This window comes from Anastrepha ludens, chromosome 4 (genome assembly GCF_028408465.1).
Source record: "Anastrepha ludens isolate Willacy chromosome 4, idAnaLude1.1, whole genome shotgun sequence".
NCBI classification, from domain to species: domain Eukaryota; kingdom Metazoa; phylum Arthropoda; class Insecta; order Diptera; family Tephritidae; genus Anastrepha; species Anastrepha ludens.
The window spans coordinates 21,268,427-21,285,515 of NC_071500.1; the positions used below are offsets into that span (position 1 = coordinate 21,268,427).

The 17,089-nt window shown below is 39.9% G+C and overlaps 1 protein-coding gene across 1 annotated transcript; it reads left to right on the top strand.

The window, feature by feature from the left end:
- The first annotated feature begins 11,997 nt into the window (after positions 1-11,997).
- On the top strand, positions 11,998-15,921 carry LOC128861096 (uncharacterized protein K02A2.6-like). The gene has a single exon (XM_054098990.1). The coding sequence runs from the start codon at positions 11,998-12,000 to the stop codon at positions 15,919-15,921; it is 3,924 nt and encodes a 1,307-aa protein (XP_053954965.1).
- The last annotated feature ends 1,168 nt before the right edge of the window (positions 15,922-17,089 follow it).

The following is a 17,089-nucleotide window of genomic DNA, read 5'->3' on the forward strand; positions in this document are numbered from 1 at the left end:
AATAAAAAAATTAAAAACGGTATTTAAATTTTTTAGGCTTTTTATTTAACTTCTTCTACTTGCAAAAATAGTTTTTAATTTTAATAATTTAAAAAATGGCGCTGAAGTTGACCTTCCCAAAAAATTGGACCTTTACGGTGTTGTCCATTTTGGCTCTTCTATTTATCTGAAACACAAAAGTCCCTATGTACTAGAATCAAAAAAAAAAAATTTACAAAATGGCGCGGTTTTGAATTTGACACTCTAAAAACCGGGTTTTTCAGTTTTTTAATCAAAAAAGTATGAAAGAATTGAAATAATAATATGGTTCTAGTACTGGCGATAGCCATTGATGTTGTGAACAACATATTAAAATTTCAGACGATTCAGTTGGATAGTTTTTTTAACAACACCAGGTTGGAAGTCGTTTCGAGATAAATGAGTTTGAAGTTTCAGGTACAGGAGCGCGCGGACCGTTAATGAGCTGTGGAAGCTATAATATTGGGATGTTCCGCATGAAAATTTGACAGTATATTCTTAAGATACTATACTTCCAAAATATCGAAAAAACAAAAAATCGATTTTTTAAAATTTCTAGACCACCGGATCCCCTTTTTGAAATACCATTTACTTCAGCTGTCTAGTTCACAAGTGTCAAATATGATTGGCGTACGTCGACGTTTGGAAAAATTATAAATCTTCCAATAGGATGATTCATTTTGCGCCACCTTGTATAAATGTAGGAGTACGCAATATATATATAATTGGCGCTTACCTCCTTTTTACGTCTTGCTGTTGTTCCACAAATGGAGGGGCCTACAGTTTCAAGCCGACTCCGAACGGTTGATATTTTGTATGAGGAGCTTTTTCAGGGCAAAAATACACTCGGATGTTTGCCATTGCCTGCCAAGGAGCAACCGCTATTAGAAAAAACTGTTTCTATTATTTTGGTGTTTCATGCACCGAGACTCGAACGTATGCATTTCCAAACGGTAGTCACGCACCAAACCATTCGGCTACGGCAGCCGCGCACACAATAGTCCATAAAATTAACGGTCGCTCAACCAGCATGAAAATTGATTTAGAAAACTTGATGTTCAATGATTAGCATTCAATCGTTTGGAATAATAAAATACTCAAATATTGCAGATGCTATGGTAGATAATAGGACTATGAATAACTTCGTGCGGTTTTTTTTCGAAATTTGAAACTTTATTGACGTAAAATGGTTACAAATTTAATATTCAAAATATTGTCCATCGCTTACTACTACTTTTTCCCATCTTTCTGGCAATTCACGGATTCCCTTTGTGAAAAATTCGGTCGGTTTTGCCGCAATCCACGAATCGATCCATTTTTTGACTTCATCGTAATTACGGAAGTGCTGGTCAGCCAGGCCATGTTGCATCGATCGGAAGAGATAGTAATCGGATGGCGCAAGGTCTGGACTATACGGCGGGTGGGGTAGGACATCCCATTTGAGCGTTTCTAAGTATGTTTTGACCACTTGTGCAACATGTGGCCGAGCATTGTCATGTTGCAAAATAACTTTGTCGTGTCTATCGGCGTATTGCGGCCGTTTTTCTCGCAGTGCTCGGCTCAAACGCATCAATTGTCGTCGGTAGACATCCCCCGTAATCGTTTCATTCGGTTTCAGTAGCTCATAATGCACAACACCCAGCTGGTCCCACCAGATACACAGCATAACCTTCAGGCCATGAATATTCTGCGCCGACGTCGATGTTGAAGCATGGCCAGGGTATCCATACGTTGCCCGACGTTTTGGATTGTCGTAATGGACCCACTTTTCATCGCCAGTCACAATTCGATGCAAAAAACCCTTTCTTTTGTGCCGTTGAAGCAGTTGTTCGCATGCCATAAAACGGCGTTCAACGTCTCTTGGCTTCAATTCATACGGCACCCAATGGCCTACCTTTCGGATCATTTCCATGGCTTTTAAACGTTTGGAAATGGTTGATTGATCAACTCCCAAAGTTTTTGCAACCTCTTCTTGCGTTTGAGCCGGATCTTGATCGAGCAATTCCTCCAATTCGGTATCCATGAACTTTGGCGGCGCACCCTCGCGTTCTTCGTCTTCCAAGCCAAAATCACCACTTTTAAAGCGTGCAAACCACTTCTGGCACGTTCGCTCAGATAGAGCATGCTCACCATAAACTTCCACCAAGATACGATGACTTTCGGCTGCTTTTTTCTTCATATTAAAATAATGAAGAAGAATTCCCCGCAAAAACACATTATTTGGCACGAAATTCGACATTTTCAAGTGTGGTAAAAATATTGTTGTTTACGCTTCAAATAAAAAACTTATACTGACGTTTGTGCCTTACGACAGTAGCTCTCCAATGAATGTTTGGAAATGTGGATCGATGGAATAATAATCAAGTTACGCCATCTGTTGTAAAACCGCACGAACTTATAAATAGACCTATTATATACGAGTAGATATATATTATTAAAAAATATTTGTGACACCATCACACAAAATTATCATTTTATTACCAAATTTTGTTTATCAATAAAATGATAGTAACACTTCCGCCCCAACCAAATATACAAATGAGTAACCACGCGTGAATTAGAATATTTTCGGCTTCGTCCATGCAAAGTTTAAAAATAACGAGATTCAAATCATTTTTGGACATACCACTGCATTCAGCACATTGTTCAAAGTCAATACGCACACTTTTTAAGGCATTCTTTACGACCATTTGAGGTGTTATATACGTACACACATACATACCTATGCATATGCAAATCAGAGTATTTGTACGCATAAAACGGTTGGCGGATTTGCATTTCCATGCATAAAAAATACGATTTTTTTTTGGAATTTTTAGCTTAATCTTATATATCTAAAATAAACGCTAATTAAATGAACGCTTTGAATGGATTTGTTATTCATATTAAAAAAAAAACAATTCTATATTTTAGTTCGGAATTTTCATATTTTGTTCTTAACGACTGTTCACTTTGTTCCTAACGAATGCTACATACAACACTGAAGGGCATATTAACTTTGATTTATATATGTAAAATGCATTTGTGAGAAAAAACTCAAGATGCATGACATAAATTGAAGAACGAACTTGGCCAAAAAATGTCAAGGCACCTGCTATTAAACTCTAATCAATAGAATAAATAAATATCCATACATAAATATGTTAAAAATTCTTTTTCAATGAAATTTTTTTGTTATTTTTTTAAACCTTTAAAATTTGACGTCAGCTTGGTGTTTTGGAAGCTTATATGCGCTAATATTGGTTTCTACCATTCTTTAAAATGCTCTATGGTATCTTGGCTTAGAGGACGACGGTAAATTGAATGATGTATAATAAGAGAGTTTGGAGTGTGCCGAGTTTTGCAGATTTAACAAAAATACTTTGTACCATCACACAGCAACACGAGAAAAAATACTAAGCCGTTCGCGATCGAGTTAGGGTCGCTTTTTTATTGAGATTTGTTAAAATTTAAGTGGTCTTTAAAAACATGAAGAAAAAGTTTTTTCTAATAGCGGTCACCACTCGGCAAGCATTCACAAACCTTCGAGTGTATTTCTGTTATGAAAAAAGCTCCTCATAAAAAAAATCTTCAGAGTCGGCTTAAAATCTAAAATTTTTCACTACAATACAAATAATTCCTTTTTTAGATCTATTTTATCTTTAAAAAATTAAAAAATGTATTTATAAAAATGTTAAAAAGAACCAAAAAAAAACTCTATACCTACCAAAATGTTCAAAAGCAAATAATTTTCAAAATTGTTATATTTTTTTTTTGTTTTTTAAATTTAGTCAATAGTCAGGCCTACAAATAACCAATTTTTAGAAGGTTCGACGACAATGCCCAAAATACTACGATCACTAGATATGGAATCTCTCAAAGCAAAATGAAAAAAGGCTGGAATATTTTTCCAGCTGATTTTAATTTGATATTTCATGATAAGACTTAAAATTAATTTGATTCGGGCTTAGATAAAAATAAAGATTAAGGCAGGACGACATCCAGATCGAGACTATTAAAAGGGAGACTTAGTAATAGGAGCATAATTTGAACAATTTGAATTAGAAATTTTAACATGCAACGAAAAGTGAAAACTCAAAACTCTTTGGAGAATAGGGAAGTTTATCTGTTCCAGTAGATCTGAATGACAAGTATGTCAAAGATAAACTACAGTGAGTGTTTTTTTTTTTTGTTTTGTTGTTTTTTGGTAGGGCCTAAAATGCCTTCGCACCTACAGCGACCATCGCTTACTGCGTCGAGTTGTACGGCGATTAAAACAATCCCTCCTCCTGTTCTGGAGATACTCCGTTCCGGGGCTACTTTCTACATTAATTCGGATCGGCCCAGAACGACGTGCATAAAATAGATGATAGACGTGCCCACATCTGGATCCACCATGCTTACAGCCTGCTGCATGCTACAGGGTGGGCCATATAGCGTTTGCCTTTGAACCACCTTTTTTTTAAGAATGGTAACACAAATGACATGTCAAATGTGTTCATAATTTACTTAAGGGTTTGACATTTACGAAATGGGACGCTATACGCTTGAACAAAATTGGGAAATGTTGAAAACCTATTTCCAAAGTGGTGAGTCTTCTACTCAAACTGAGAGAAATTTTAAAAAAAATTCCAAAAAAAAGATTTTCCAACAAGTCATTGTGGATCAATTTGTTAATCGTGTTCGTGAAAGTGGATCGTTAATGGATAAAACAACACGTAAACGTGCTCCTACAGTGCGTACACCCGAAAACATTGCTGCTGTAGCCGAAAATGTGCGTGAACATCCAACAACCTCAACTCGTCATCGTTCTCAAGAATTGAACATTTCACGCCCTTCTTTGAGGAAAATTTTGCATAAAGACTTTTAAGAAGGCTTACAAAGTTCAATTGGTGCAAGAACTGAAGCCTAATGACCATCCAATACGTTTTCGGTTCGCTCAATGGGCAGAAAATCGTTTGACCGAAGATGAGCATTTTTACCGAAAAATCATCTTTTCTGATGAAGCTTATTGTCACATCGGTGGCTACGTCAATGAGCAAAATTGTCGGATTTGGGGCTCAGAAAATCTACACGTTACTGTAGAGAAGCAAATGCATCCACAACGAGTCACTGTTTGGTGCGGTTTTTGGTCTGGCGGCATCATCGGGCTATTTTTTTTCGAAAATGAGCGAGGAGCCGCGGTTACAGTAAATGGCGAGCGATACCGTGGCATGCTCAACGAGTTGTTTCCAAGAGGATGACATGGACGAAATTTGGTTTCAACAGGACGGTGCAACTTGTCACACTGCCAAAGTTACACCCGAACTTTTGGCTACCGTTTTTGAAAACCGAATAATCAGCCGAAATTCCGATATCAATTGGCCGCCTCGGAGCTGTGATTTAAGCCCGTTGAACTATTTTTTGTGGGGAGCCGTTAAGGGCAAATGCTATGCGAACCATCTAGAGACGATTGATGCTTTAAAACAAGAAATCGAAGTTGCCATTCATGAAATTGGAGCCCAAACAATCGAAAATGTGCTTAAAAATTGGGTTGATCGAATGGCCTACTGTAAAGCCAGTCTTGGCAGTCATTTGAACAATATTATTTTTTATTCATAAATGACAATGTTCAGTCTTCAAAATAAAAAAAAGAATTTGAAAAAATATTAATTAATTTTTTTTTTGATAGCCTATTCAAAAAGCAAAGTTTACATGGCCCACCCTGAATAAGCTCGTCTTCTTATGTCTCTGTCTCTGAAGCTGCGCTTCAGTTGTATTGCGTCGAGGTCTATCTCTTTTCTAATACGCCTTCATTACAAGAGCCATCTGTCGAAACTAAAGAACGTGTGTTCGGCGTCATCGCTCGGTACTTCACAGTATATGTAACTGGGGTCGTTTACCTTACCCATGCGATATTGGTATTTCCGGAAGTATTTGTTGACCCAGGGGAGCTGAGTCATGAAACACGCCTTAAGGAAATTAATTTTGGCCGAGTTCCTTTCTTCTGCTAATAACCGGTGCCAGTTGGACACAGTGAAGCCAAGTCCTCCCGCACCTTATCTTTCCAGCGTAGAGAAGGCATTCCTCTTCCTTTGCTATCACCACTTGGTCCCGTATCGATTACTTTCAGAGCCAGAGCGTTTGTATCCATTCGGGCGACATTACCCAGCCAACGGAGCTGCGTCTTTATCCGCTGGACGACATATATATCGTCGTAAAGCTCATACTGTTCATTGTTCGATCTCCTAAGATACTCCCCGCCGCCACGTGCAAAATTCCAAAATGGTTTTCTCAAACACTCCAAGAGACGCCTCATTGGATCGATTTTCTAGTATAAGGATGGTTGAAGTCTTGCACATAATGTCGTGGAGAGTCCAATTTGGAATAGACCTTTGGAATAATGAAACTAATGTGATCAACAAAGGAGAATTCTAAGCCAAGAACAATAGCAATGTAGATCCAAAAATTCATTTACTGACGGAAAGACGAGCATTAGATATCGTATCAGTAGAGGATATTAGGGGCTTTAGCGAAGGTCATATGGAAACGTTTAATGATATTAAGTGACAACTTGTTTCTGCTACTCCATTCGGGTATATTGTTTAACTCACTTTGTAATAACGAAATATCCGAGTTGCATATAATTCTGCTGAAAATTTTCAAATCATAGAGCAGAAATTTTGCGTGGATAAAAAAGACACGAAGGTTACTAATAATAAGCACAAATAATAACGCATCAAGAATGCTACTTTGAGGAACACCAGAGAGGTCCCAACGAATGGCCGTGATTTGATATTACCAATTTCGGCATATGGGATTCGGTTAGAGAGAGAAGACCTTGAAATTAAAACTTTAATGACTAAATGGACGGCTGCTATTAAACTATTAAACAGTTACTTAACGGGATCTGGAGAACATGAAATCACATTTATTGTGTCGATAAATTAATCTGGAAACAGAAAGTAGGTAATTATGACAAATAATTCAGCGTAAAAGTGGGCGTTGAGACTGTAGGTATAAATTAGCCATAAAGAGACCACGCATAATTAATAGAGCAAGACGGTTCGAGAACGCACTTCGGTTCATATATTGTCTATAAAAATGCTTCACAAACGCACTTAAATTACTGCAATAGTGGCAGTCGTGGCATTCTGTTCAGAGCTTGCGCTTCAGCTCCCCTAGGAACTACGAGATTGCAACAGCTTTTTCTCCGACGGGGTATATGCCTCTGTATCACTCGCATATTGAGTTAAGCTTTATCTTAAGTTTAATAAAGGAACAGGGTCTGGTTGAGGTATTGCAATGAGTCTTGCGAAGTCGAAGTGCAAACCTCCAATATATCTAAATCTAAATCTACCACTCTTAGCTCTGATGTGAATATCAAATTCGCTTCATGTAAAGCAATATAGCTCAAGATAGTTAACTGTGCACTAGTAAGCGAATCGCTATCTACCGAGAGCCTAGACAGTAAAAGTAACCACAAATGCACTGGCCAATGTGCTGGCGAAAACTGGTACAAGTGTATCGTCAATCAACGAAACACCCATTTTAACTCAACCATTTAAAATGCAACTATTTTTTCTCTCTCCTCTTTCTGTTATTCCAAAATGCTGCACTGACCTATGCTTGGCAGTGCCCGGCATAAATACTTCACGCGCAGCAAAAACCGGAAATTATTGTAAAGGGTTTTCCAATAACAGGTGATATTTTGGGCTAAATCGTGACTTTTGAAGCTGTCATTTTTTGATATTTGACAAGTAGAAACTACGCCATTAATAAAAATGGAACGATATACGCCTAAACAACGCATTGAGATTATTAAAATCCACTATAAAAAGGGTGAAAATTTGGCAGAGACGGTTTGTAAAACTCGAAAATTTTTGAACATCGTGAAGCACCTTGTCGGACCGCAATACAGACATTGGTGAAAAAATTCGAGCTCTTGGGACAAGTTAGTGATGTAAAGAATAAAACTCGTGCACGTCGCTCAAGAACAGACGAAAATATCGATGTTGTAGAAAACCCAGGTTTGTCCATTCCTCGTCGTACTTTGGAATTATGCATTCCACAAACGTCATTACATCGTATTAAAGATTTGGGTCTTAAGGCTAGTTAACACAAGAACTCAAGCCGGCCGATCGTCAACAACATCGTGGCTTCGTCAAAAAGAAAACTTGTCGGATCTGGTACTCAGAAAATCCAAGAGTTATTGTTGAAAAGCCTCTATATCCTCAACGTGTGACTGTTTGGTGCGGTTTATGGTCTGGCGGAGCCCTTGGACCTCACTCTTTCGAAAATGAGGCTGGAGCAACAGTTACGGTAAATGGATGACGCTATCGAGAGATGATTAACGCTGTTTTATGACCGGAATTGGATGGTATTGATCTGGACAACGTTTATTTTCAACAAGACGGCGCTACGTGCCACACAAGCAACGAAACCATTGATATTTTACGGGAATAACACCTCCTATTGGAAAACCCTTTATATTGGCAGTGAGCTATCGAATAGTATTACTTATAGTGAAGCTAGTTGCTAAATTTAGCTAATATAAATATGGAAAATATTGTAAATATATTAAATGATTTTAGGGTATTAAAAATTGCCCAATAGCCGAATCCAAAATCTTATCTAACGGTAACTAAGCTATGTATGCCTCATTTTATTTATACGCGAATAGATACTTATGAATATACGAGGTGAGGCTATAATATAACGGAACTGGCATTGCTTCAGAAAAAGTGCGCAGGCGCCAAATATCGGTGACGTCCAATTGTGTAGTACAATGCCTTCTCTTTCGAATGCAGTGGTAATGTTAAATGTAACAAAAGTGCAACACAATGCGCCGGCTCTTCTTATATATTATTATCTATACTCGTATAGTATTATCTGTCAAGAGGTTTCTAGCCAGTCATGACATGCCAGTGTCAGAATATCCGCTACATTCATCGAACCTTGCGTCCTAGAACTACTATCTATTTTCTTTGGACAAATCCTTATTAGAGGTGAACATTTGACTCCTTTTAGGTAGAAAGAAAGAACGCAATACGCGTTCCCAGAGGAGTAGTAATCAGTGCAACCCCAAATATTCAGAACATTTTTTGTCACTCATGCTGGAAACTTCCTTACTTAACTGGCAACTAAAGGGTCCGCCATATAACTTTACGGAATTAAAAATGCTATAAAAAAGAAACTACTCAATATTTTTCCAAACTGTTTTTTTTATTTTGAAGTGCAATCCTTCCGGTTAATGATGGAACACAACGTCATTCATATGGCTGCCCCGGCTAGCCATGCACCATCCCATACGATCGGTCCAATTTTTCAACACATTTTCGATTATATGCGGCTGTATTTCAGCTATGACATCGCGTATGTTGGTCTTCAGTGCATCAATTGTTGCTGATTTGTTGGCATAACACTGGACGTTGAGCAACAGCAATAGTAATGCCGCAAAACTTCCCAGGGTTCTCTGAGCGTATACACAACAATTTTCGTTCAGCGGAAGAATAAAACTAATTTTCTGTCAAATCAGATGACAGCTAAGTGTTACCATTCTTCAAATAATACCTAGTTTAAATCCGTAACGATAGATGGCGGACCCTGTACAACCGATGGTCGATCTTAGCCGCTACCAAAACGTTGCGCCAATCACCTGTGCATTGCGCTAGTTGATGCCAGTTACAAACCACGGGCGGTCAGGTCGCCGTCAACTTGGTCTTTCCAACGTAGATGAGGGCGTCTTTTTTTGTTTTGCAAGTTCCACCAGTGTATTTCGAAAAGAGTACCTTCTTTGCTGGAGCGTTATTGCCCATGCGCTCGTGGTTCCATCTTATTCGATATGCATCATTCACGCAAATCGGCCCATAGATCTTGAAAAGGATTTTTCTCTCGAATGCTCCTAATAACTGCCCATCGGTGTTCGCCAATGTCCAGGACTCAGCGCCATACAGTAAGGCCGGAAGAATGAGTGATTGATAGAGCTTTTTTTCGTACATCGAGGGAAGGCTCTGGTTTTCAATTGCCTACCCAGCCCAAAGTAGCAAGAGTTATTCTTCGCTGGTTCTCTTGGCTGACGTTTTGGTTGGTATTAATGCTGGATCCTAGGTCGACAAAGTGCTTGACTACGCCGAACTTGTAATTGCAACCTACTGTCTAATATGCGTTGACTTTGTGGTTGTTGACCCAAGGTACTTTGTCTTGCCCTCGTTTACCGCAAGACCCACTCGATGGGATTCTTTTCTATGCTAGCAGCTGACGAAATGGGTATACGTTTTACAAAAAAACTTAAAGTTTGAGTTATATTTATTCTCCGCGAGAAAAGGAATACTCGTACATGTTTAAACCGCCAGAATTGAACCAAAAAATTCAAAAATTAATGCGAATTTTGAAACACCAAAATTGATTGGGCTATAAAAACCCTGCATACTCAAAACTTTCCTAAAATTTCTTATTAAAAAGATTAAAATTCTGTTGAAAATTTAATACATTTTTTTCATTTTAATGTGCATTAAGCTTGCAATATGTATTTATATGGTTTTTGTAAAAAAATGAATTACATAAATTTTCTTGACAAAACCTGTCAAAAGACCCTATGTTATGGTTATTAAACATCCTGTATATGAAATTTAAAGCATGTCTTTAGGCTTATAAGGATTTTAAAATCATTTTTGGAGCATATATGAGGGTCGTTTGAAAAGTTTGTGCAAAAATAAAATTACTTTATTTAGTTATAAAAATTAAACTCATAAACTTCGTTTAATACCGTTCATTGATCCCTTCCGAATAAAAGGATTTATCCAAGTCTGAAAAATAACCATTCGTTTCTGCAATCGCCCCCTCGTTTGAATATAATCTTTTTCCCGCCAGTCATTTCTTCAAATCGCGGAACAAATAGTAGTCATCTGAGGGTGTCAAGTCTGCAGAATAGGTGGAGATGTGAAACGAGTTGGAACTCTATTTCCATTAATTTTGCTACCGCATGAGCTGGTGAGTCGTCGTGATATAAATATATTGGCGCATACACCCTTTTTGGGGTTTTGCCGAGCCTGTCCTATTCCTGTTTGTGGTGTACGTCTTGAAGTTGTTCCACAAATGGAGGGACCAACAGTTTCAAACCGACTCCGAAAGGCAGATTTTTTTTTATGAGGAACTTTTTTCATAACAGAAATACACTCGGAGGTTTGCCATTGCCTGCCGACGGGCGACCATTATTAGAAAAAAACTTTTTCTTAATTTTGGTATTTCATTGAGATACAAACCTACGTTTTCTCCAAATTCCAAATGGTAGTCACGCACCAACCCATTCGGCTACGGCGGCCGTCACGGTGGAAAAGGAAAAGCACTCGACTTCCTTGATTCAAACGAATGTCAAACATAATAAAATAGATCGATCTGGCTGAAACTAGGTGTGTATTCTTTCAAGATATGTTACTAACTGTCATGTATGAGAAAAAGACAGACGTAATTGAGACACCGACCGAATAAGTTGTCCGCGGATTCCAATATTTTACACATACACTACATACATATGTATATCAGAATTATACAGTTTCACTTTAATAAATATCATATAATACGTTCAATACATAACACTGGCGACGAGGATGGGATGTGCACAATAGTATAATACATAATATAATATAACAAAAACAACATACACATATACTATATGTACGTATTGCGCGTAAGTCACTCGAAAAGTGAAACAAAGCATAACGACAAAACCTACCGGCGCACAACAACAAGGACATTGAATGTGCAGGAACCGTTTGCAAATACAAAAATGCACTGACATTCACACAACCTTGTGTTAAGTCGCCTTATTCGCAAAGAATATTTTGAGGTCATAAAAATTGGATCAGACAAAAAAGTCGCAAGTCAGCTCTCGTTGAGAGCACATGGATCGTAACGGCAAACAAATAAAAAGTAGCGGTGATTCGCATTCCTCAACTGATAGCAGCACATTCACTGTGAAGACTGAACGAGTTATTTTTGCAAGAGGTCAAACGAGTCAACATGGCTGGAGTTGGGAATTTGGAACCATTTGATTTAAATCATCCAAATAAATGGTCAACGTATATGGCGCGTTTCGATTTGTTCCTTCTGGCCAATGATGTACAAGAGGAAGGTCGTCAAAAGGCAGCATTCCTCACATTGGCCGGAGCGCCACTCTACGACCTCTTGGCATCATTGGCGTCACCAAAGCAGGTTAGTAATCTGAATCTTCCCGATATAAAAACGATTCTAACCAACCATTTTTCACCACGTCCATCCGAAATTGCGGCCTATTATCATTTTCACAAACGTGATCAATATCCGGACGAGTCTGTCAGTAATTACATAGCAGCATTGCGCACATTGGCAGTGGACTGCAACTTCGGTACGGCACTCGACCGCATGCTTCGCGACCGTTTTGTATGTGGCATGAAGGACGAAGGACTGCAGAAAGGCTTACTGGCAGAAAAGGATCTAACAGTGCAAAAGGTTATCGAACGTGCACTTTCGAATGAGGCAGCAGCCATCAGTGCTATGGCTATGAGGCACCCCAGTGAACCAGTTAATGTTGTCAACGACAATCGTTTTCGTACACGAACAAAAAACGCCGTCAACAGAAACCAGCAGCTGTCATGCAATGGTTGTGGTGGATCACACCCTCGTAAGCAGTGTCCATATCGTGAATCACTTTGCAACGCATGCGGAGTTAAGGGGCATCTGCAGCGAGCCTGCCGCAGCGCGTCGAATGTCAATTCACACAGAGCGTCTTCATCCAACTCAACAAATGCTCGTTCAGGTTCAATGCGGAAAAAATCATCTCGTCGAGAGAATGTCAATCAGATCACGCCCTTGGTCAATCAGAAGAAGTCGATCTCAGTTACGATTAATGGCAGCACATGTATTTTTGAAGTGGATTCTGGGTCGCCTGTGACCATCATGACGGAATCTACGTTTAATAGCGTCTGGTCCAACAGAAGGCCAGATCTTTCCAAGTGTGATTTGGATCTTAGCGATTACCAACGCAACCACATCCCAGTCAAGGGGATCATCGATGTGTCAATTTATTACAACCGCCGTAAAATTGACAACTTGCCGCTAATCATCGCAAACAGTGGTGGCTCTAATCTTGTTGGTTGTAACTGGTTCGATGCACTGGGCATACGTATAGAAGGAGTTTTTGCCGTCAACAGTGGTCTTAGCATCAAAACCATTCTGAAGAAATACGATCATTTATTCTCAACAGATCTTGGTCGCTACACAGGACCACCAGTGTCTTTACAAATCGATTCGGCGGTGCCGCCCGTGAGACTGCCTCCACGCCGTATACCCTTCGCCATTAGGGGCCTCGTGGAAGAAGAAATCGATCGCTTATGTTGTCAAGGTATTTTGGAGCCTGTGGAATACTCCGATTGGGCAACGCCAATAGTGCCCGTGGTGAAGAAAGATGGTTCCATCCGTATATGCGGTGACTACAAATCGACGCTGAATAAGGCAATTAAGCCACACTGCCATCAAATTCCAGCCGTTAGCACGCTTTTGGCTTCGATTGAAGGTGGATCGATTTATGCAAAAATTGATTTGGCACAGGCATACCAACAGCTCGTGGTTGATGAGCGTTCATCACTCCTGCAAACCGTGTCAACGCATAAAGGCGCATTCAAGGTAACCAGGCTGCAGTTTGGCATCTCATCAGCACCCGGTATATTCCAAAGCTGCATCGAAAACGTTTTGCAAAACATTCCTGGCGTCTTGCCGTACTTTGATGACATCGTGGTCATGGGTAAATCGGAAGATGAGCTCGCAAACAGACTGGAACAAATATTTTCACGTTTCGACAAGGCCGGACTACGTTTGCGCAAGGACAAGTGCCAATTTAGTGTGCCATCTATCGAATTTTTGGGGTTTAAACTGGACAATCTCGGTATACGACCCTCACATGACAAGATCAAGGCCATTCATGAAGCACCATCGCCAAAGGACAAGAAGCAACTCCAAGCTTTTCTGGGCTTACTCAACTTTTATCACGCCTTTTTACCCAACAAAGCAACAATCGCTGAGCCGCTTCACCGCTTGCTCGACAAAAGTGCTCGATGGACTTGGAAGGAGCAACACGAAACAGCTTTCAATACGCTTAAAAAGCTGATCGCATCAGATAATGTGCTTATCCATTACAATGAGAACTTGCCGTTAGTGCTCACTTGTGACGCATCGCCGTACGGACTCGGAGCAGTTCTCAGCCACAGGTTAGCAGACGGGTCGGAGAAACCCATTGCATTCTACTCAAGGACGCTGTCGAAGGCAGAACGAAATTACGCACAGATAGATAGGGAAGCAGTCGCCCTCGTCTCTGGAGTGAAGAAATTCCACAACTACCTATATGGCAGATTTTTTACGCTTGTCACCGATCACCGTCCACTCTTGGGAATTTTCACCACAACAAAACCGGTCCCCAACGTAATTTCGAACACAATGCTTCGTCGATCAATTTTTCTCAGCGCGTACAACTTCAATTTGGTACACCGCGCTGGTCTTAGAATGGGCAATGCAGACTTTTTGAGCCGTTGTCCAATGCTGTCTGAAGCAGAGTCTACGACGACCGAAGACATTCTCATGGTAGAAATATCGGCAAAACCAGTTGTCAGCGCGCAGCTGATTGCCTCTCAAACTTCTAAGGATCCGGAGCTCTCCAAAGTTTTCAACTGGGTGTTAAGGGGGTGGCCCAGCAAAATCAACCGCTCCGATAAGCTGTATCAATACTTTTGCCGTCGAACTGAACTCAGTGCAAATAGAGGATGTCTAGTTTGGGGAAACCGCGCTGTAATCCCGTCTACTCTTCGAGGGTCTATTTTGAAAACTCTTCATGCACCACATCCTGGCATCGTCAAAATGAAGGCCGTTGCTCGAAGTTATGTTTGGTGGCCGAACATCGATGCGGAAATCGAACTCGTTGTGAAGAAATGCAGTTCATGTCAACAAAATCGCAACGATCAACCCCAAACAACAACGCACCACTGGGAATCTGCAAAACGTCCATGGTCCCGCCTGCATGTGGATTTCGCAGGTCCTTTTCGAGGCAAATTATTCTTCATACTCATCGACTCCTACTCTAAGTGGCTTGAAGTGGCCGTCGTTAATTCAACTTCTTCAGCGGCCGCTATTAAGGTGTTACGCCAAATATTCGCCACGCATGGGCTACCTGATGAGCTCGTGTCGGACAACGGAACAGCTTTCACATCTGAGGAGTTTAGGAACTTTATGAAGAACAATCTAATTCGACATATCCGTTCTGCACCGTTCCATCCCTCTACAAACGGGCAGGCGGAGCGAATGGTTCAAAGTACCAAAAATTATTTGAAGAAAGCAGAGCCTGGCATAAACATCGATATCAGCCTGGCTAGATATTTGTTCAACCAACACACCACCCCGCACTCAACAACGAACCGCTCGCCTGCAGAGCTACTGTTCAATCGTGAGCTGAAAACTTATTTCGACAAAATTCAACCTCAAGAAATAGTTTACGGTAAGGTCACCGACCCTGTCAGTACTAAACCTTTTATTTCAGGCAGTCCAGTATGGGTTCGTAATCATTCGACGGGCCCGAGATGGATCGAGGGCCTGGTGGAAAATCAGACTGGGCCTATATCTTATGAGGTTCGGTTGAACGACTCTAGGGTCATCAAACGACATCAGGACCAGCTTCGTAGTCGGGTGGCATCAGAAGATTGCGACTGTGAAATACTGTCAACCGAAGACGTCGAAGCCAGCACAATCCAATCATCTGATGAAGTTGATTCAAGTACTTCTGGTCACGTCGTGGAGACTCAATCGCCAGGGCCATCAACGAATCTACAGCCTGTCGCCTCGTCATCGCCAACACCGGAAGAACCGCGCAGATCGAAGCGCGAGCGACAGGCCCCACAATTCTACTCCGCCTCTGGGTGCTAAGGGGTGTCATGTATGAGAAAAAGACAGACGTAATTGAGACACCGACCGAACAAGTTGTCCGCGGATTCCAATATTTTACACATACACTACATACATATGTATATCAGAATTATACAGTTTCACTTTAATAAATATCATATAATACGTTCAATACATAACACTAACTAAACATAACCTCGATACGCGCCAGTAGTCTCAACTCTCTGACTTTGCGCGGGATTTTCAAACGACCCTCGTATTCTAAATGGTTTTTGGGAGCATATTTTTTGTTACGCTAGTGGAAATATGTATGAAATCCAAATAAAATGCTTAACAGAGCCAGTCTTGTTGAAGTGAAAACTTCTTTAGAATCGTTGGGAGTGATTTGAGAAAAAGTGAAACGAAAAAGCGACACCAAAAAGAAGAAGAAAAAAGATATACGTATATACATACGTATATGTATGTATAGAAAATGCTTCATTACCAGGCACACAGAAGGATGGCATAAGCAAATTTAAATTTGTGAATTTATATATGTATGTACAATATATATGCGGATATATGTATATATGTTGTGTGTATGTACATATGTGCCTCGCCACAGCAAAACATACGGTAAAATTTCTCAAGAAATCCAGCGCGCATTCATAGGCACAGCGCACATTCATAGGCACAGCATTGCATGTACAAATTTAAATTTGTGAATTTATATATGTATGTATATATGCGGATATATGTATATATGTTGTGTGTATGTACATATGTGCCTCGCCACAGCAAAACATACGGTAAAATTTCTCAAGAAATCCAGCGCGCATTCATAGGCACAGCGCACATTCATAGGCACAGCATTGCATGTACAGTAGGGCGGGTCGATTTAAAAATCGCTCATTGCTCTATGAAAATCGTATTCTAGGGATCAAAATAAGAAACTTTGCCGAAGGAACCATACATCTAAAACGAATTCTGATGTCCCCCAATTTCAAAATATCACCATTTTTTGCCTTTACATGAAAAAATCAGCTAAATGGCTATGTTTTTTCTTTATTTTTATTTATTTATAATATTATCTATTTTTTCTCTTAAGAAATTTATTTAGTCAGAACATATGTAAATGAATGAATGTGAGTTATAGAAAAGAAACTAAAAAGTTCGACCCATATTGGGGGACATCAGAAATCGTTTTAGA